The sequence below is a fragment of the Camellia sinensis genome, chromosome 7 (genome assembly GCF_055761805.1).
Source record: "Camellia sinensis isolate YWXY chromosome 7, ASM5576180v1, whole genome shotgun sequence".
Taxonomy (NCBI): Eukaryota; Viridiplantae; Streptophyta; class Magnoliopsida; order Ericales; family Theaceae; genus Camellia; species Camellia sinensis.
Window position 1 is genome coordinate 185,903,536 of NC_138967.1, and position 22,436 is coordinate 185,925,971.

A 22,436-nucleotide genomic window follows, 5' to 3' on the forward strand; every position below is an offset into this window, starting at 1 on the left:
CCTCCCTGTTGTCATGGAGTGAACTCAAAGAGGGTGGTAAAGACGCTTCAAGAATTATCAAAACACCATGAATTAGTGTATGATCATTCTTGACTCAATTAACTTGACATAACGTCCGGCCAAGCCTAAACAAATCAAGTCATTTTCTTTATATGTGTTGATCCAGTTTTAAACCAATTTGTTTAGTCATTGCCATTCGTTACTTTATTTGTCCATGGTGATGTTAAGTCCTCTAAAATGAGAGAAGCATCAAATGGGAAGTAATTCTCAACATGAAAGAAAGATTACACTATTAACAATGAATCTCCGTAGAGACTAAGCCATTAAGTGCAAAACTCTAGTTCATGTGTTGAATAACCATCAACCATTTGAAACAACTCTCAAATGAAATAAAGGAGTGGCAACTTGATTATTAACTTGATTATTAAATTGAGATTATTAAATGAATAGAAGAAAAGCTAGAACAACATGTAACAAACTATTCAAGCAAACTTATGAAACAACAAGCAAACTAATCAAAGCATAAGCTATTCAAATAAATTAAAATAGTCCTAAAGTAGCCCCTAATAGGTAAAAAACAGTAGCTAAAAGCAAGAGAAAGTAAGTAAAAATAGTAGGGAAAAAGCTATGGAACAAAGCCTAAGAAGGGGTGGCTATGTTTTTGGGCCTCAATTCAACTCTGAAAATCAGTATATAAAGGCAAGAAAAATAGAGGAAAAGAGTATAAGAAGATGAAAGAAGAAAATGCAAAATTATACCTCTGAAAGAGAGGTAACTCTTAGTTAACAAACTTGATTCCAACACCTTCAAGTTTGAGTTATGGTTTGCAAATCTCAATCAAGTTCCAAGTCCAAGCTCTATGTTGATAAATGGATGATACAAAGATTATAAGTAGGAAGATGACTTACAAAAGAAGGATTATGCTTATATAATTTGATATCTCTAAACTTTGATATATATCAACCTTTCAACTTCTCAACTTCTCAACCTCTGTCCAGTAGCTTCGTATTTATAGAGAATGAGCTGCAAATCAAAATATCTGCAGAAATAAATAGCTGGCAGATATTTACATAATCTGCTTTGAAAAGTCAAGAGGCCCAGCCGGGCATTGGTACCCACAGCCGGCCATCACTGAGACACGACTGAGCCTCAGTGTATTTCCACTGTTCTTCGCTTTCAGGTTCAATGCAGGTCGGTACAATGTTCAAAATTGAGTTTCTGGGGTAGAAATACAGTGGATATGACAAGTTGGGATTCCTTTGTTGAGATTTCAAACCATTTACACAATGTAACCTTCATTATCGAGTGTTTAGAATCAAGCGCCTAAGTCTTATGAGTAGTCAAAATTGAGGTGTCTACACATGGTGACCACACCATTTGGAGCCGAATTGTTTATAGTCACAACCAATGTTTCCCAACTATTAGGCAAAGAGCTCAACATCAACAATGCTTGTAACTCATCATTTAGCACCATCTTCATCATTGTCAACTGATTGATCAAGCCTTGGAAGTCACTCATATGCACCGCAACATTGCGCTCATCTTTGTATTTCAAGTTTACAAGCCTTCTAATTAAAGAAGCTTTGTTTTGCGCAGTTTTCCTCTCATACATGGCCTCCAATTTCTTCCACAAAGTGTAAGCATTGGTTTCTTGAGCCATGTGATGAAACACACTTTGATCAACCCAATGCCGAATTTGAGCAACGGTTTTCTATTCATTATCATCCAATCTTCAACATCAACATTTTTCGGCCTTTTACTTTCAACATAAATTGGTCTATACAAGTCCTTAGTGTAAAGGACATCCTTCATTCGTGGTTTTCAAATTGCATAATTCGAAGAGGTCGATTTTATTATAGCCCCCGAATTGTCTTCCATTCCAAAATTCACACAAGGATTTTATCAAACACTTTCTACGCGCAAACCATGGGCTCTGATACCACTTGCTAGGAAAACTCCTATATTTTATCTCCTTGCATAATTAGAAAATGGGCAACAAACCACAAAATACAAGCAATAATATGGCTAAAATTAAAGGCATAAAAAAAATCACAGAAACACCAAATTTACGTGGTTCGGCAAAAATGTCTACGTCCATGGGTCTAACTCTGAATCAACTTCCACTATAAAATAATGAGTTTACAATGGTTCGTCTCTAGTCACAACTAGAGGTATAAAATCATCAAGATATATTCTTGGATCACCAACAATATTTGTATCATCACCATAAAGGTGGGTTTCAACAAAATTAACAAGAGCTAAAGTTTAGATCTCACCAAGGTGGATATCCCAAACTACCAATCCAAGAAAGCTTTGACAAGATCCACTCCAATCAAAATGTAGAGCTTAATTCCATGAACAACATGCTGAAATTTCAGCAAGATCAGGTAAGAAATTACCATCCAATCTTAGTTTGAACTATGAAAGAAACCCTAACTTTTCTCCCCTCTTTCTCCTCTGTCTCTCGGCACTCTCTGTTTTTCTTTTCCTCACTGTGTTGCTGCTGTAAGTCCAAACCAAAAAAAAATAAAAAATTCTTTTTCTTTTCTTTTCTTTTCTTTTCTTTTCTTTTGTTGACAGATGCACTAAGCTTCCCTTGGAAGCATTACAAAAGTATTAGTAAAATAAATAAATTAACTTTGATTTGTGGGACTCACCCCCACTTAGAAGGGACATCACCCAACACCAATGGGTCTTCGCACCGAAAGTCCAGGTCCACGATGTGTCCCACAAGTTTTGAAGCGAAATTGTGAATTGTGTTGTGTGATCGTAGATTTATGTCCTGTTAACACAATTCATTAAATATGAAACTAGTGGTAAATCCATGCCATGCATGGGATTGATTTAATAATATATAAATTTTTTAATAATGTATTAAGTTTTAATTTAAATCATAAAATTAATCATAATGCATATAGATCATCTTCTCAAATTTCGTAAGTAAAAACAATAATACTTAACAAATATTCACAAAATGTTATAATCATCCAACTGATATATTTTTCTTGAAATAATAAGCTTGATTTCTAATTAATGAAATTAACAATAAATAAGATGTTTCTCAATGAACCTAATGTTTAAAACATGTATATTCTAAAAAAACTAATAATAAACTAATTATCATAAATCAAATCTATCTATATTTGATAAATTAAAACTCAATAAATATCACTCATCAAGTCCAAATGCCCCCCAAAAGTACCTCCTTAAAAAAAGAAGAAGAAGAACAAGAAAAACGTTATCATTTTTTACATACAAATAAACCCTTTCTTTTTTTTTAAAAAAAAAAAAAAGAAGATATATTACCTTATGAGGAGTGTTGATTTAATTGTTCTCAATTTTGTATTGTTGCTCCACTTCATTCTCTTCGCAACTATTGTTTTGTTGTTGCTGTTGTTGTTCCACTTTATTATTTTCATTGTTGCTCCACTTCATCAAATGCTTGTAAACACATCATATAATTTTCAATTTCTTCCAATGTAAGTATCAATGCTCTCATGTCTGGAAAGTCTTTTTTTGTTTTTTCATGAATATCTTGTATAGGCCATGAGGTTGGAAATGTGTTAACTATAGTATAAACTAGTATTATAATGTGAGGCTGAAAACCTTTTTTCTTAAGCTTATAAAACACTTGCTCTTTATATAACATATGCTATTGTATTGTTAAATTTAGAGTCATCTGCTCTATTCAAGTTCAATCCATAGAGGATAGAATTCATGCGCCTCGTCCATTAAGCATCCATTAAGTCCAAGGCATCTTTGATTTCATAATTTTGAAAAACTGTTCGCTTTACTTTGTTCCAGCTCAATGGTAATATTGTTTCCATCAAAAAAAATTTCACTTACTTTTCTTCCTAATTTTTGCATTGCCCAATATATTTTGATTTTCCAATCATCAATATTTTCTACTGGTAAATCCTCTTTATGCAATATAGTTTGAAATTCATTTATGGCATTTTACATGGCCAAACGATGGCTACGACTCAAATTTAGATGAGGCCGCATATTTATTGCATAATGAATTTAACACATTTGACATACAATTACACAAAGAATAAGATAAGCAAGCTCGATGATACCTGGAATACAAAAGATAAAGAGTAAAAATCTCAATAAGTATCATTGTTTATTGTAGATATATAAAAAATAAAAATTAAAAATCTACTATACAACATCCATCTATTGAGGAGCTAATGTAACTCTTTTGTAAATAAAATTATAACACAATAATTTTAAAATAAGAAAAAGATAACGTAATCAAATTCTTGTTGTACATCAAAAAAAAAAAAACACAAAGGAAAAAGTGGATTCTATTTTGATTTATTGTTAGATTTATTTTAAGATTTTTTTTAAATTACAAAATAAACACAAAGCGGTGTCTTTTGTGGATTTGTATTGGATTTTACGTGATAGACATCTGATTGAGTGAATTGTGGGTGATGGATATACATGAGTAAATTGTATGAATAAGACTTGTGGATTTTTTTTTTTAAATAACGTGATAGAGATTAGATATTTATAATTTTAATTTATTTAAGTTACAGATATTCGAGAGTTTTTTGTTTTTTTTTTTAAATAATATGATAGACATTGGATATTTGTAATTTATATATAGATATATATTTTGTGGGTTTATATTTTTATTTTTAATTTATTTAAGTCGTTATGTGATATTTAAGTTACAGATAATTGTGGTTTTTTTTTTAAATAACGTGATAGACATTACTTAAATATTTGTAAGTTTATATTTTTTTTATTAATTTATCTAATTGAGAGTGAGATTTATTTTAATTTATTTAAGTTATGTGATAGACATCCAATTTTCTTAAATTTTAAGTGAACTACTTTTGATATGTGAAGGAGAGGATTTATAAAAGTCAAAGAAGATATCAACACTGTTATATGAGAAGAAACAAATCAAATATGATTAAATTGAAGAACAAATGCAAACCAAAAATTAAAAAGCAAGTAAGCCCAAACTATGCAAAATGTAATAATGGAAAAGATGAAAAGATGTGTAGATGAACTAAAAAATATTGACAAAAAGAAATATATACATACAAAAGTAATAAATACTGAAAAAATGCATATAAAGTAAGAAATAATATTAGGAGTATAAAAATGGAGAAGATGAAAAGATGTGTGGATGGACTAAAAAATATTAGGGAAAAGAAAACAATTCAAATTTGATTAAGATGTGTAGATGAATTGAAAAATATTGGGAAAAAGAAATATGTACACACAAATAATAAACATTGAAAAAAAATGCATATAAAATAAGAAATAATATTAGGAGCATAAAAATGAAGAAGATGAAAAGATGTGTCGATGAATTAAAAATATTGGGAAGAAGAAATATATATATATATACACAAAGATATAAAGTACGAAATAATATTGCACCCACCTTATAATAATTTTTGCAGATCATCAAACTTAGAAAATGTAACAATGGAGAAGATAATATGATTTTTACAGATGATGAACTTGCAAAATATAATAATGAAGAGGAGTTATAGGAGTTATAGGTGATGGATATGGATGAATATAGATGTGGGAGTTGTGGATGATGGATATAGATGAATATTTTATTATTTTGTTTTATATTTTATTATAGGGAGAGGGAGTGAAAAGTCCTGAATAGTAAGAAGAGAAGGAGTTGGAGGAGTTATAGGAGTTATAGGTGATGGATATGGATGAATATAGACGTGGGAGTTGTGGATGATGGATATAGATGAATGTGGATATAGATGAATATTTTATTATTTTATTTTGTATTTTATTATAGGGAGAGGGAGTGAAAAAGCCTGAATAGTAGGAAGAGAAGTGAAGAGAGGTGGCACGTATTTTTTTTTATTTTCTAAAATTATGAGAATTTAGAAATAAATTTTTGGAGCCTTTTGAGAAAATACTATATTTGATTATATATATAGTATAGATATAGATAGATGTGTTAATTATTTTAATATTATAATCATAACAATTTGGATATGAACAAATTATGCAGCTTGTTTTAAGTAAATATATTTTACGTACCATGCATATAAATAATATGTTTAAAAATTAACACCCATAAAGATAATATATGTGTTATTATTTGTGAAAAAAATATAATAATCGGCCATGCATCTAGTATGATTATAGAGACTCATTAATATCCAAACTAATTTTGACGAAAGTAAACATTAAAAAATATTTTAATTAGCTTTTATTTTTTTGATGAAAAAAAAATATAACTCGTTCCCACCTATATCTAATATTAATTTATAATTAATGAAATTTAAGAATGTCAGAAAATAAATAAAAATAAATGTTAACTGCAATATTTTAGTAATTTAATCTAAGTGGAAACGTAAAATCCATTCCTACCCACTTTTTCAGCGGGATAGGAAAAATTCACAAGGGATGAGAAGGGAAAAAATTCAGAATGTTTGGTTTGTATTTTCAAAATTCATATTTTAAAAAATTTTATTTTTTCTTTTTTTTAATTGAATTTTTTTAATATTTTAAGTAATTTTTTAATTTTTAGACACACCTAACATAAATAAACTAGTATAATATTTGTGAATTTTTTTTTTAAAAAAATCATTAAATACCAAAAATACAAAAAAATATAAAAATTCAGTATATTTTTCTTATTTTTGTGTATTTATTAAAATTTTAAAATATTTTTTCACAAATATTTCACTATTTAGATACATCTAAATAAGATGCATCTAAAAAAATATTTAAAAAAATGCTTAAAATTTTAAAAATATTTACTAAAAACAAAAAATAAGAAAAACAAAAAATATAATTTTCAAAAAATTGAAACCAAACACACTGATTGTCATCTCTAATTGTAAGCCATGGAGTCGTCATGTGTCTTACTTTGGAGATCTAATTTTTATTTTGTTAGTTTTTGTGTATAAATTATTTATTACAAAAATTAAATTTAATAATCATAATGCTTTTTACCTTTGTCTTTAAAAATTAGATGACAAGTCATCTAATTATTAGGCCATAATACCTTTGTCTTTAAAGTAAATATAATAAAATTATCTGATTATAATTATTAAATTAATTTATTTTAAATTGATAATTTACACAAAGGAACTAAAAAGATAAACAATTTAATTATGGCCTAATAATAGAACCAACTATACCATGGCTTTCTTTGCCCGTTAGTTTTTTTTAAGAAAAAAATAGTCTAAGGTCCCTCTCTCATTTTTAATAATAGAAGAGATCCATAATATTATTTTATGATGTCTAAGATCTCTCAACCACCAACACCCATATATCATAGAGAAATTTGATCCTTTCAAATCAAACTGTCTCTCCCTCTCTTCTTCTCTCTCTGCTCTTCTCTCTCCGACGAACTCCACCTCCATTGTCGGAGTTCATCGTCGTCGTCGTCGTCGTCTTCTCCAATTCTCTCTCCTCCATCAAGCAAAGCTCAAAGCATTCTTATACATGTACGATTTCACCAATATCGGAATTGAAACGTACCGCGACGAGAAGACAACCCAATGGTGGGAATGAACAACGATATCATTACCATTAAGGCCAATGATGGAAGTGATACTGTCACTTTCATGTTTGAAAACCCTAGTAAGCTTCTTTTAGTTCTTTCTCCTTCGGCTTCATCCTCTACTGGTCTTGGAACAAGATCTCTCTCTCTCTCTCTCAAGTCATACACATACAAACATCTATATATATAGTATGAAGTTAAACTATTTGACAAAATGCTTCTTAGAACTCCAAAACACATAATTGTGAGATTTGATTTGACAAAACTCTTTTTAGAACTGTAAAATATATACCTGTGAGCTTTGAAGCTAACCTATTTGATAAAATGCTTCTTAGAAAAACAATCACAATTTTCTCTGGTTTGTTCAAAACACATAGAAAATTGTGATTGTTTTTGGTTTCTAAGTAGCCTAATTTTCTCTGGATTGTTCAAAACACAGAGAAAATTGTGTTTTTTTTTTTTTTTTAGTTTTTTAGTAGCCCAATTTTCTCTTATTTGTTCAAAACAATCACATGTGATTGCTCTTGGTTTCTAAGTAGTCCAATTTTCTCTGGCTTGTTGAAAACATAGAGAAAATTGTGATTGTTTTTGGTTTCTAGTAACCCAATTTTCTCTGGTTTGTTCAAAACACAAAGAAAATTTCTCTGGTTTTGTGAGAATATCTTTGGGAAGTCTAGAGAAAACCTGAGAAATTTGTAAACTAGATAAATTTGGAGAGAAGATTGATGTGTGAGGGACCTTAGGCATTATGAAAATATTGGATGTTCTTTATGTTGTAAAATCTTAATACCAGGGACCCTAAAAAAAATCTCCCTTTTTTTTCTTTCTTTTTTTTAGATTGACTTATTTTATTTTAAAAATAAAAGAATAAAAAAAGAATCATCTGACAAAATGAGACTAGGCAAGTGGCTTTTTTAGCCAAAAAGTCAAAAAGTCACTAAAAAAATCAAAAAGCCAACAACCTATACCAAAAAGTCAAAAATTCTCTTTTCTTTCTACTTTTTGCACATCTTTTCGTAAAAAGTCAAAAAGTCATCCCAAACATACTAGTTTTTTTTAGCTCATATTTTAGCCAAATAGCCAAAAAGTTATTAAATTAGCCTATTCCCAAATGAGGCCTAAAAATAAAATAAAATAATTTATTCAAAATTTTAAAAAATTATAAAAAAATAAATAATTTAAAAAAAAAATTAGCCAAAGAAGTAAACTTAAACCGGCAATGGGCTCGTCCGAACCGAAAATTTGAGGCCCAAGCCCATGGCTTCAAGTTGGACTTGGCCATATGGGCCTAATTTTTGCTTTAATTCAAACTTTCTTATTAAATTCAAAAAACAATTAGGAAAAACATTAAAACTTATAACACAAAATCTTGAAGTGCATTACAATAATTAGAGTAGAATATTGAATCAAGAAAAACAAAAAATAAACTTTATTTCTTAAAATACATAATTACATTCATTATGCTATGCATCTTTAATTTCATAAAAATATGATTACTACTTTCATAGTTGGACTGCTAGTACTGTGCTACTCATTTATTTTTGTCAATTTTAATTTCATTATTTTACTAAAACGGTATATGTACACAAAAAATAAAAATAATTATTTTACTAAAACGGTATATGTACACAAAAAATAAAAATAAAAGTGTGAGAGAGAGAGAAATCATATCTATTATGGCCAACTCATGAGTCCAACCCATATGTCCAGATAAAGTGGGTCTGAAAATTGGGCCTCCTCTTCTTCTCTTTTTCTTCTCCCTCCTGTGAATTATTTCTTGCTCTTGGAGAACTTCCCTGAAGATCATATAGGTTAGTTTACTACTCATTCTGTTTTGTTCGTCTCTGTTCTCTCACTATTTTTTGGTTCCTTTTTGTTGAGGCTTCTCTATCTTTATATTTTTTTTTCTAAGTATGAATGAATGGGAATTGGAGTTAGTCGATTTTATGTCATTCAGTTAAGATTGTGGGTTTTATGGTATTCTGCAATGTGGGAATTATAATTGCAATGGGCATTTGCTTGGAGAGAGAGAGAGAGAGATAGAAGAATATTGGCATGTTTGGGTTTCTTCTTATATTTTGCTGCTTTTGGGTCTGATGTGAATTGCTCTTATTCTTGGCTGGAGTAGTTCTGTTTTTGCCCTAGGTTTATCTATCTCGAACGGACATAAAAAAGAAAAAAAGAAAAAAAAAAGACCCTCTCTCTCTCTCTCTAAGCCTAAGAATACTCACTTCATTGTGTGCGTGAAGTGTTTGTTTAAATGTCAAGCTGAGAATATGTTTGCTATTATAACTTATGTATACCAAGACATTGAATAGTTAAAATGTGAATTCATAGATACAAATGTTATGCCGAAGCAATTTCACGTTGAAACCTTGTTTTGGATTATCGATTTGACTAGGCTTTGGAAAGGAAAAAGGAAATTGTTTAAAAATTCAAATTCTAACTCAAATTCATAATCCAAATGCAGCCCTTAAGGTTTAGAGTTTAACATTTCACTTATCTTTTCATTTTTCTTTCCAAATTTCTACCAAAATTCATAATTTAAACACAGCCTTACATGTCTGAATTATAGATTTGGTTAGGGTATTTGTATAGAGAAAGAAAAAGATGAGTGAAATGTAAATAAAATATAAACTAAATTTTTTCTTTATTTTCTCTCATTTTCATTTGCCTTTCTCTTTTTAACTCCCTATCCAAATTCATAATCCAGACACCACCTTTTAAAGAGTTTGGTGAATACATTTCAGAAGTAGGCAGGCCAGCCTTTATTTGATAAAAGTTCCCAAAACCTGGTTAAAATCAAGCCAAGATGGAGGTTGGTTTTCACAAATTTAGAGAACTTAATGTAAGTGGACCTGGTCCATTTTTTAGATTTCCCAAACAAACTATGTAATGAACTAAATTATTTTTCATTCTTAATTTTAAGAAATGATGACTGTCATTTCCCTCTTAAGTAAACATTGTCTTGTTCGTTTCATCTTGTGAAATTCTTCTCAAAAGTTTTGTTCGTAAAAAAAATTGATCTCATTAGTTCCAAATTCTTAAGTTATACCCAATTGCTTCTATAGTCTTTGAATATATAGAGGTCTATTTGTGTTGATATCATTACCAAAATGTAAGTGTCATTTATTTAAAACAAAGTCAAAGAGGATGAAATAGTGAAAAATAAAAATGTAATTTAGGTCCTTTACTCTAATGACCTTATTGAATAACAAAAATGTCTTTCAGGTTTCAACTGATTGTTAACTGCCCAAGTGTGTCCACCTATGGTGATTCTCTTTCTTGGCTGAGAGTTGTTAGCAAAAAAGTAGTTCCCTTCCACCAATGCTAGTAAAGATATTTCCATGGCATCATTCAAGACATCAAACCCTAACCCTACACTTGATGATCCTCTTTCATGATGTAACCCAGGCAGCACTCCTGTGTATCTCTCATTTATTAAGCCAATCTTAATCCCAAAATGAAAATATATTTGTGAACCTCCATTGTCATTCACCTCCAAAACCCTTAAACCCAATAACGAGAACGAGGAAAAGAAGCAAGGGAATAGTCAAAACAAGGCTTCATTGAAATCAGAGAAAGTCTTAGATTTTTCATTGAAATCAAATCTACCCATTGATTTCAGGTACTCATACTCTGAGACTAACCCTTCGATTGAACCCATTTGGTACTGTGAACCACCGAGATTCTCTCCCTGTGGACCTGGACAGCTCGACCGGAAATGGACTGGCACTTATGCTCTGGCTGAAGAAGCAGTTGATTTGCTATAGGTAGGAGAACAACAACGCGAGGTTCTTGGTGGACCACTCTGAAGAAGAAGTTGCTGTGCTTGTGGAATGGTTTCGTCATAATGATTGTTCTCAACAGATTAATTTGGGTACTCTCTCTCTCTCTCTCTATGTATATACACGTACGTGTGTGTGTGTATGTGCTATATTCTAATTTGATTTTCCTCTTTCCAGTTCAATTTTCTGAATGATGAAGCTATACAACTTAGGGTTTGATTTTCATTATAATTTTTTATTAGTGATGTTTGAATTCATGTGGTTTGATGCATGATGCATTATTTCTGCTGATTAGTTAGACTGATGGAATGTATGAGTATAAAGATGTATAAATTTCACATATTGGCTCTTGTTGTCAACCAACTAGTGTGTTTGCTCATCGAATGAAGAAAATGAAGTAATTAGACATTTATACTATCGAGATCCTTGATTTTAGTCATATTTGGAGTTCCCTAAGAAGCATGGACACTTTCATTACTGTAGGTTTGAAAGATTCCAAAAAGATTAGTCGATGTAGGTTGATGTTGTTTGTAAATTCGCTACCACAATACGTACGGAGAGTAATGTTAATTTCATAACTGTTTATAGCACAATTCAATAAGTTGGAATTTGGAAATTTCATCATTGCTTAGACTTTTGGAGTCGTGTCATATGTTGAAATGGCATTCACGTCTGAAATCAAGGTTTCTATTGCCTTAACACTACACTATTGTTCTTTTTGTTGGGCAGAATAAAATAAATAAGTAAGAGTAGAGAAAAGAAAGCTATTGAAATTCTGATTTTATGTGATGATAATCAGCTACGAGATGCTTAGACATTTCTTTATTGGAGCACTTGGTATGATGTTAGTGGGTTATTAAGTTAGGGTTAGCACAACCGGGCATTCGACGCATCTCCATAAGCTTGAATGCCAAACCTCCCTCTAGAAACCTGGAAGTACACCCACTTGAGCTATGCTCAAATTCAGATGATGTTTGAGAATTTATGGAAGATGACATTTCGAAAGGAAAATTTAGACTTGAGAATTTATATCAGATAGCAACCTAGTTGGTGCAGAGTCCTTGACACTGTAGCTGGTTTTGATAAATTCAATTCTTGTGGTTAATTTAGGAACTTTGATTTTGTTGTTGTCACTACATTAATTATTTTAGTATGAGACTGGAACTTGTTGGTATTAGCCTTACTGGTGAATGGGACTGGTTAAAATCATGAGTCAATAGCATTCAATCATTTTTCACCTTTCTCCTCATGATTCATTTGATTAAGTTTAGTTTGAGATCGACTCAAAATATAAACAAACCATGCTCATTAAGTTTTCAAGTCAAATTTGCACAACCTATTTACTAAGCTTAACTTGACTCGTTTACAAAGCTCTATGTGTAAGTGTAAAGACATAAGAGCAATGCTTATGTGCATGTAAAAAAAACACACACACAAATATGCACATAAAAATGAACACAACACAAATTTATTTTTTTCATACACTTCTGTTTTTACTTTTTGTGCCACTACCATTATTGTTAGAAGAAGAATAAAGAGATCAAATAGAAGAGACATTTAAAAGATGGTCTGATAATGAAATTTTGATACCAAGACAAAAAAGCAGTAGTACATAAAGAATGAGGTCCATCAATGAGTCATGAAAATAGAACTCATTCATTATATACAATCTCCATCAAGGTTGGAGAAAAATTGATTAAAATAATGGCCAAGAAGTTGTCCAATGCAAACATGTCCATAACCACCCCACCAAACGTACTTATTGTTTTTTTTTTTTTTAGACAAATACGATAAAATAAAAATGTTATGATTATTATATTATTTTTCATGGATAATATACATTGAGGATCCTACAAAATGAACGGTTTGAATCATTGAAACAAGCCCGTCATGGGCCCATTGGGCATGAACTTGAGAAAAATTCAACAAAAAAAAAAAAAAATCACAATTATTGGGTTGATTGAATAAGGTTTGATTTGGATGGAATTGTTATTCTTTTTCAAAGATCAATATATTTTGGAAGGCATACAAAAATTGTGAAGTTAGATCTAATCTATGTAGAGTAGAAGTGGCTAATATTGAGTTTGAACTTTGAATCATATAGTCATGAATAAATTTTTAAAACTAATTTCATATATTATTCTCATTCCTTGAGGTTTATAAAGTTTGAAAATAAGTCTCCAAATGCTTTTTGCAACCCTAAAAAATTCAAAAAGTGATTATCCTAAGAAATATTCATTTTGAGGTTTAAAAAGCTTGTGCCAATTTAAATTAAAATGATTAGAAACCCAATATTTAAAGTAGTGTTTACTAACACGTGGTTTTTTTTTTTTCTATGTAAAAAAAATATAAAATATGTTTATTCTTTATTCTTTGTTCTTTTTATTTTTTATTTTTTTGTAAAAACTAAAATAAATAGCATATTATACATGTTCTCCAAACATAAAAAAATCATAGAGTAGTGCTACTCTAGCCAAAAAGTTAAGACCTATTTTTCAAACCTAATAATGTGGCACTCTATTAGAATATTGGGTAGATTATAAATATATGCCTTGAGATTTGCTTAAATTACGGATTGCCCTTATGGTTTTGGAAAGTACATCCCACCCCTTCAAGTTTTGAATTATATAATAAATGACCCATTTTATTAATAAATCATCAAGTTAATTACCCGTTTTTAATGATATCAGAAATATATTTTAATTAACAATTTAAATAATTTCATTGTTATATAAGAGAATAAATAGATTTTTTTTTTTTTTTTGGTTGATTTTGTTTAATAAAAATGTTTGACAAGTAGGTATTTATAATTTCAAAACTACAGGGGCAATCCGTATTTGAATTAAACTCTAGGAGGGGTATTTGTAATTTACCCTAGATTATTTAAGACAACTATCTCTCATGTTTTCTCTAATCATCAACCACAACTCTCTTTCTCTCTCTCTCTCTCTCTCTCTCTCTCTCTCATGTTTTCTCTAATTATCAACTAATCATCTCTTTTACATTACATATCACTGGGTCTAAAAAGTGAGTTTAGAAAATGAACTTTTATATTATTTTCCTAAATGAAAACAAGAAAACAAATTTAGTAAGTTACCAAAAATGGAGGGAGTGCTTGGAAGTGGTCGCTGGAGCAGAGAATGTAGCTAGTGTAGAGCTGCAAATGAACCGAGTTGTTCACGAGCTGGTTGGGCTCTGCTCGGCTCGTTAAGGGCTCAGTTCGGCTCGTTTGTTCGTTTAGTAAACAAGTCGAGTTCAAACTCGAATATTAGGCTCATTTAGTAAACGAGTCTAGTTCGAGCTCAAATAAGCTCGACTCGTTTATCTTTATTTAAATTATAATTATATAATAAATATATTATTTATATATTAAATAAAAAGTATATAAATAATAGCATAAATACATTATTTATGTATTAAATAATATAAATAATATTTATGAATTTAAATAATATAAAAAATAAAAAAAAATCTTATCGAGCCTAGTTAGTTATCGAACCAAGCTCAAGCTCGATAAGCAAACGAGCCGAGCTTGAGCTCAGCAAAAATCGGCTTGGCTCGGTTTGTCTCATTTGTAACCCTAGGTCAGAGGACAGAAGGGTGAGGGAGACGTTTTTCTTATTTTCACAAATTCTGAGAATTGTAGCTAGTTTTTTATTTTTTTAAGTGAAAACAATTTTAGCAAACATGTTTTTTATTCCAATTTCAAAAAATCTAAAGCTAAAGAAAAATAAATAAAATAAAAACCTCATCAAACGAACCCTAAGGTTTACAGTACCAATTAAAAAATTTGCAAAGTTACCAACTCTCTAGGATCAAAATTAGGAGGTCAAATAACAAGCTCCTGATCTACTAAAAAAACAAAAACGTAACAGAAAAAAGAAAAAAAAAAATAGAGAAAAATTTGATCCCAATATTATAGAACAAATCAAGTACCATGTGCACATGAAAATAAATAAATACATAATAAGCATTCTAAATGTCGTAATGATCCAATATGGTTAGAGATTTCTCCTCTGTCGCTATAGATAATTTCCTTCAAAATAGCCACATTTTGTGTCCCCTATCCAAACTTCTGGAATGTTTGCAATTTTCCAATAATTCCCATCTTCTAAGTCTTTGTTTAGGCTCGAAATCAATCCATTAGACATATCAACCAAATAAAGAGTTTTAAGGTTGGTTAGATGTTCAAAGCCAGAGGGTAACTCCTCTACCAATTCACATTCACTGATAGTTAACTCTTTAAGATGAGGCATTGAGCCAACCTCCACTTTCACCCATCTCAGTCCTTTTAATCCACCATGGTATAATCTCACAAGTCTTTGAAAACCACCAGCCTTGAAATACAATTCTTCCCCTTCATATGTCTGATGAAGTTGAAGTTCAACCAAATTGGGCAGACCTTGAAGGGATTCTAGTGGATCAACATCCCTTAACTTACTACATGCAAAAATTACTCTTACCAAGCTGCGCAGTGAAGGTATCCAATGTGGTACCTTATGTAAACTTCCTCCTAGGTAGAGTGTTCGAAGAAGTTGAGGTGGTGAAGAAAGAGAATCTAGATCAATGATCTTGTCTTCTCCTGTTGCACGAACAACCAATGAGCGAAGGTTACTAAGCTTCTCAAGGGACGAGCATAACACCCTCCCATCTTCATTTCTCAGTTTTTCAATCTGTAATTTCCTCAGTTGAGTCAACTTCCCTACCTCCCCTAGCAAAATGGTCCCATTATCATGGTTTGTTTCAATAGAACAAAGTGTCTGTAAGGATGACAAACTTCCTATTTCCGTCGGGGCCTTGAATCCGCAATGGTGTTGAAAACAAATGGAAGGAACAGGATCTTGTATGCAGTGATACAACAAGATATGGCGAAGTCGTTGGAGCTTCAAGATATCATCAGGCAACTCAGTGACATATGTATCTTTAAGGTCCAATGTTTCCATGTTTTGGAGCTTTCCAAGCGACTTCGGAATTATTTTTACTTTGGTTCCCCTCAAGCTTAAATACCTGAGTTGAAGTAGTTTCAAAACTTCATTTGGGAATGTCTCCAAGAAGGCACCTCTCAATTCCAACACAGTTAGCAACTGTAGGCCATCATTTGACAATGCAAGCATGGACAGTGAATGTGTTGCATTGAACATAAGCAAAGAACGAAGTCGAGTGAAACACTTGCTTTGTTATGTGTTTTCCAAATGGTTGTGGATTGATAAGCGCCGCACTTTTTCGGGCCACACTCTTTTTTGTTCACCAGCAATTGTCACAATGTTTTGCTCTCCTGACTTCGAAACAATAATTTCATGCCAGAGGTCATGGATACGATATGTCTGGACCCTTCCATCTGATCTCATCTGTGCCACTTGAACTATGCTTCTATTGATTAGCTCATTGAGGTAGCCATCAGCAACTTCTTCTATAGTCATTCCTGCTTTCATTTCCAGAAAGCCTTCTGCCACCCATAATCGAATCAATCTCCCGTGTTCAATCAAATAAACCTCTGGAAAAACACTTAGATACAGAAAGCAGAACTTTAGATAGTAAGGTAAATCAATCTAACTGAGTGACAATATTTTCTTCATACTTAGGAGTTTGTCATTTCCTCCTAGTTCTGCACCAAGACTGCGGTTGATCTTATCCCACTCATCCACATTGTTATCCTTTGTTGATAAAAGACCACTAATTGCCACAATTGCAAGTGGCAATCCCTCACATCTTTTCAAGATAGCTCTTGAAAGCCATTCCAAATATGAAGGGCAAGAATTCTCCATAAATGTTTTCCTGCAAAACAATGTCCAAGACTCTTTGGGAGGCAAGGGCTGAAGGTTATAGACATCCCCATGATATTCTTTACTAGAGAAAGAAGCTAAATCTGCATTTCTGGTTGTCAGCACCACTCGGCTGCCACAATTGCCAATAGGAAACACATATCTAAAAGATTGCCAGGCATGAATATCCCATACATCATCGAAAACAAGCACATACCTCTTTTGTTGCAGGAAAGCTTTAATTATCCCTTTTAAGCTGTTGGTATTCATGTATTCCACCCCTTGTGGGACAGGTTGCCTGACTTCTTCAAAAAGTTGTTGGATCATGCCTTTTAGGAGCTCCTTGATGTTGAATGATTCAGAAACAGTGATCCAAGCATGGTTCTGAAAATGCTTCTTCACAACTGCATCATCAAAGACCTTTTTAACTAGTGTTGTTTTGCCCAATCCGCCCATTCCTGACAGAGAAAGCACCTTGAGTCTGGGATCTTCATGCACCAACCACGTAATTAGTTGTGATTTGGGTTCATCGATGCCCACAAGCTCAGCTTCATCGAGAAGAAGGGCATCGCCACGACAATCGTGCCATGCTTTGTTAAAACCAGTGGACCTTGAGCTTGAGCCTTGCTCTAACATACCATATCTGTCATGGTACCTCTGATGTCCTTTCGAAATATTGTCAACTTTGGACTTCATTCTTTGTACTTCAGAAGCAATTTGGTGACGAGCTATTGAAATCTTAATAAAGTAAGAAACCTTACGAAGAAAAATGCAAAATCCATGGCCATGACGATGTCCGAGGCAAAGCATGAACAAGTCGAGAACATCTCCAATGTCATAAGCAGCTTCACGCACTTGCTTGACCCATACTTTGAGTTCGGGCTCGTTCTCTTCTATGGCATCGGCAACTCTGAGAAAAGACATCATGCGATTGAATTCATCTCTGATGTATTCGATCTCATTTCGAACTCCGGTCAACAAATGGGCCTCTTGTTGGAGGAAGGGTGCGAAGTTGGCTAGTAGATCGAACACTGCAGTCTCTGCCATTTTGCTATGAACTCTGAACTGAAGAGTTTTGATTAAAAGGTAAGTAGTGAGTTTGAAATTTGGGGATTTGTAATGCTCAAAATTCAACTGGGTTTCATCGATCCATGATTGGGATTGGTTCATCTGGATTTGTCTTGCTTGACCATAGAAAAACAAAGAGACAAAAGTTAAATTTCTAAACATAAGCGAATTTTATGTACTTTTATTAATGTGTAATGCTAAACATAATTCATTTTTTACATTATTTTCTTATTCTTACGCATAAGACAACGAGATCCACACTAATAAATGCATACACGACCCACTTTTTTGTGTGTAGAGATGAAAAAATAGATAAAAAATTATTTATATATATATATATATATATATTTATTAATATGATTCTCGTTGTCACCGGTGACAAATGAAAATTTTGAATAAAGAATGAAATTAGTATTGTATTACTCATTCCATAAAGTTATGATTTCAACATTTATCTATTCGGCGGTGTTATATGCACTAATTAATATATTATTGACCCAATTCATTATACAAATTACAAATATCAAAACTTCTTAAATTATGTTATATTATCAATTAGTACAATAATTAATATACTAATTGGTACATTTACAAAATGTAAATATTCCAAGAGGTTATAAGGTGGTACAAGAACATGATTGCTTTATAAGATTGTGATTGCCACGGCCCAAACAACAAGGGATCTAGCTGATAAAAATGGCATAGGTGCAAAACGTCGAGTTGTTTCTGGATCAACTAATAATTTTCTAAATACCTCACTTAAATATTTGATCATGTGAATGCCATAGATCCAAGATTGTGTCCCACGCGTTTTAGCTGGCAAGAAAAATATTTTGGCTAGTCTCAATCTGTGGCGCTGTCATAGTTTTACTTTGGTGGATTTTAATAGCATCTCTAATATACTAGGCATCTTTAATATACTATTGTCGATTAGTTAAAATGTCTAGTGTAATTTAATTTCTTCAACGCCAATTCTTTGGGTATATGATGGGCATTTTGTCTTCATCCCAACTTGCTAGCTAAATGTAACTAATCTTCAAAAATTAAGTAAAATGTATTTAATTCTTGCGATTTTTTCCTTCCATTTTTATTGCTTATGTGACATTTCATAAAGTGAGTACTATTTGGATAAATAGTTAAAATAAATAGCAATGTTAAAGTAAAAACATAAAATGTAAATAGACAAAATAAAATGTAGAATTTATGGTAACCTTTATATAGGCAAAATGCCACACAAGGTTGGAGATGTTATAAATTGTGTATCTTATTAAATTGTGTGTGTGAATTTTTCATGAAATAAATTATATTGATCTAATAATTATAATTAAGGTGTCATTTGTTTCTATGTAAAATATATGTATTTATATTGTTTGATTGAATAAAAAATAAGTAAAATATTTTGCAATAAAATAAAAATATTTTTTGTCATCTCTAGAATGACTCATCATTAGAAATTCTGTAAGTCATTTTTAGGAAGTTGACTATTGGCTGGGCCCATTCAGCAAATTGATATTTTTAAGGATTGGTTTGTTTTCATACGTAAAATGGAGGGAATTGATAGTGAAAAAATTATTAGTGAGGTAATTGATAGTGGGAGAATTAAATAAAATTGTATTTGTTTTGATAATAGTTGTTAGTATAGGGATTGTTAAATTATTTTTATATAAAATAATAAAAAAATATAAAAATATTAAACATTAATGTTAAAAAAATGCCCAACATGTAAAAAATAAAATAAAATAAAATAGTCCGGCGGACTATTTTTTAATACAAAGTTCCTAGCCTCTATTCTAATCCCTTCCCCAAGACTCATCCTAATTCGGAGGGGATTATGAATCCTCTTTTCATCTTTCAAAACAAACACAATATTAGTGGGTTCGATCTCAATTCTAATCATTCCTCTATCTCCCAAAACAAACGGGGCGTAAAGGTGGACCTTCATTGGTTTCTACCTAATACATATAGTAAATTTTTTTATTTTCTATTTTAAGTGTCTACCAAATATCGGGAAATAAAATAAATTTTGTATTACCTGCTGAAATAAAAATAAATTTACATTGAAACAAAATAAAGTCTAAATGCTTTTTGCATTTATTTTGAAAAAATAAACAGTAATTGTATTGTCCACATTTTAAATACAAATATGATAAAATTATCTTATTATAATTATTAAATTAATTAAGATTTTCGTAATGGATAATCTACACACAAGAACTCAGTGCCCCAAATTCCAATTCTCTTTGTACAAAACTCAAAAAAATATAATCATCTATATTTATTTGTTTTTAAAAAAAATAACTGTCTACGTATCCAAAAAGAAAAATTCTCATTATCAAAGGTATCATTATAAACACTTAAAATACATTCTTGTCCAAAAACCAATAATAAACCTTTGTCCAAGGTTTAAAAAAAATTATATATATATATATACTTTTTGTTTGAAGCTTCAATCATAAAGGTTAAAAAATTATTTCAATTATCTAAAAGGTTTTGAAGAAAATCTCTTCATACAAATTCCCAGTTAATAAAATCTTTTTTCCCTAAAGATGCAATAGTAAATGTTATAAATAAATCTTCAAAATTTTGTTTACAATAAGAACAAAACAAATTTTACATTGAAAAATGAGATATAAAAGGTTATTAAATATTTTGAAACGCAAGTTAAAATTAAGAAAACAAAGGAAAATCCCATTACCCTAAGACCTTTTAATAACAAAAATATTTGGAGAAATTACAATTAAAAAAAAATAGAGTTTGACTATTAATTCAAAATAAATTCTGAGTTTTTAATTCTATCAATTTAAACTCTTTTTTTTTTTTTTTCAATTTAAACTATTTACATAGTTTCTTTAATTAAAATCAACAGAAAATTTATATTTTAGCCATTAAAATGTCTAAAATATCATTTTTTTGGTGAATTTAATAATTAAAAAATGAAATTTTTTTTTTGGTTGCTTTTACCTAACAAAATAGATAAATTATTTAAATTGAAAACAAATCAAATAATTAAAATTTAAATAGATAAAATTAAAATTTCAGAATTTATTTATTCACAATGGTCAAATCCGATTTTTTTTTTTTTTTTGGTTTATTGTAATTTTCCTAAAATATTTTTGATTCAGGTTTTAAGTGTTAGTTAAGTGCCAAACTGTTTTGGGCTATGGTGTGATTCACAGATGCTAGTAAAAGGTCTTTCATCATGTATGTAACCCATTCCACGTTCCTCTCTCTCTCTCTCTCTCTCTCTCTCTCTCTCTCTCTCTCTCTCTCTCTCTCTCTCGTTGTTTAAGCCAATCAATTGAAGACCCCTAGGCTACGACCCTCCATTTTCATTCATATCCAAAACCCTAATGATATGTTTGGTTGGGGAATTTGGGAAGAAATTTGGAGAAAAAGAAAAAAGGGTATGAAATTAGGTAAAATGTAAGTATATTTTATTCATATTTCACCTACATTTTCCTTTTCTCTTTCTAAATTCTTTCTCAAATCTCTCAACCAAATGCCGTGTAAAACCCAATGACGATAACAAGGCAATGATAGTCACAACGAAGCTTCATCCAAATTGAATAAAGTCTTGGATTTTCCATTGTAATCAAGTCTACCCTTTGATTGCAGATCCTCAACTCAAAACTAAACTTGATTGTTGTGTGGATTTTATGTAAATTTATCTTTCATTTTACTATCACCAAAATAAACTTGATTGTTTTGTGGATCTAAAACCCAGGTCAGGAATTTCACATATTATTATTGCTTTGTTGATTTATCTTGTCCAAACTGCAAATAAAAGATATGCTTATTACACTCTCAAGTTCTTTGAAAACAATTCAAGCCGCCTGCCATAGTGGTGCAATGGCGTGGACACCGTGAAGCTCCCTTACTGCCAAATTCGACGGAAGTATCGAATGGAACTATCCGCATACAATATGATGGATCCATACCCGCATATGAATGAAAGGTGCCCATCTCTTCCTCCAAAATACTCCAGGCTTAAGTGTTGCTAAAAAGTCTTCTGATTTGTTTATCCTGTTTCAGAGTTTTTATACCACAACTTTGTATAATACTAGTTGGTTGTATGATTTATTTTTCTATATACAACTTTTCTGATGCAAAGACTTGAAAGATTCCAAAAGATTAGTTGATGTAAGTTTGATATTGTTTGTAAATTTGCTACCACAATATGCACAGAGAGTAATTGTAATTTCATTGTTACTACACAATTATACTTTTCAAGATCTTAATTCAGAAATCTAGATGGTTGAATAAGGTTTGATTTCGATAGAATTGCTGTTCTTTTTCAAAGGTCAATAA

General features: G+C 30.9%; 1 protein-coding gene and 1 pseudogene across 1 annotated transcript; both read right to left on the reverse strand.

The window, feature by feature from the left end:
* Positions 1 to 15,320: 15,320 nt before the first annotated feature.
* LOC145796383 (uncharacterized) lies at positions 15,321 to 16,412 on the reverse strand. Its single transcript, XM_082881475.1, has one exon. The coding sequence runs from the start codon at positions 16,410 to 16,412 to the stop codon at positions 15,321 to 15,323; it is 1,092 nt and encodes a 363-aa protein (XP_082737601.1).
* Positions 16,413 to 16,475: 63 nt separating this feature from the next.
* On the reverse strand, positions 16,476 to 18,107 carry LOC145796384 (disease resistance protein RPM1-like; annotated as a pseudogene).
* Positions 18,108 to 22,436: the final 4,329 nt, after the last annotated feature.

Bases quoted from the DNA above. Each gene is read 5' to 3' on its own strand.
- LOC145796383 (XM_082881475.1), bottom strand. From the start codon at position 16,412: ATGCTTGCATTGTCAAATGATGGCCTACAGTTGCTAACTGTGTTGGAA.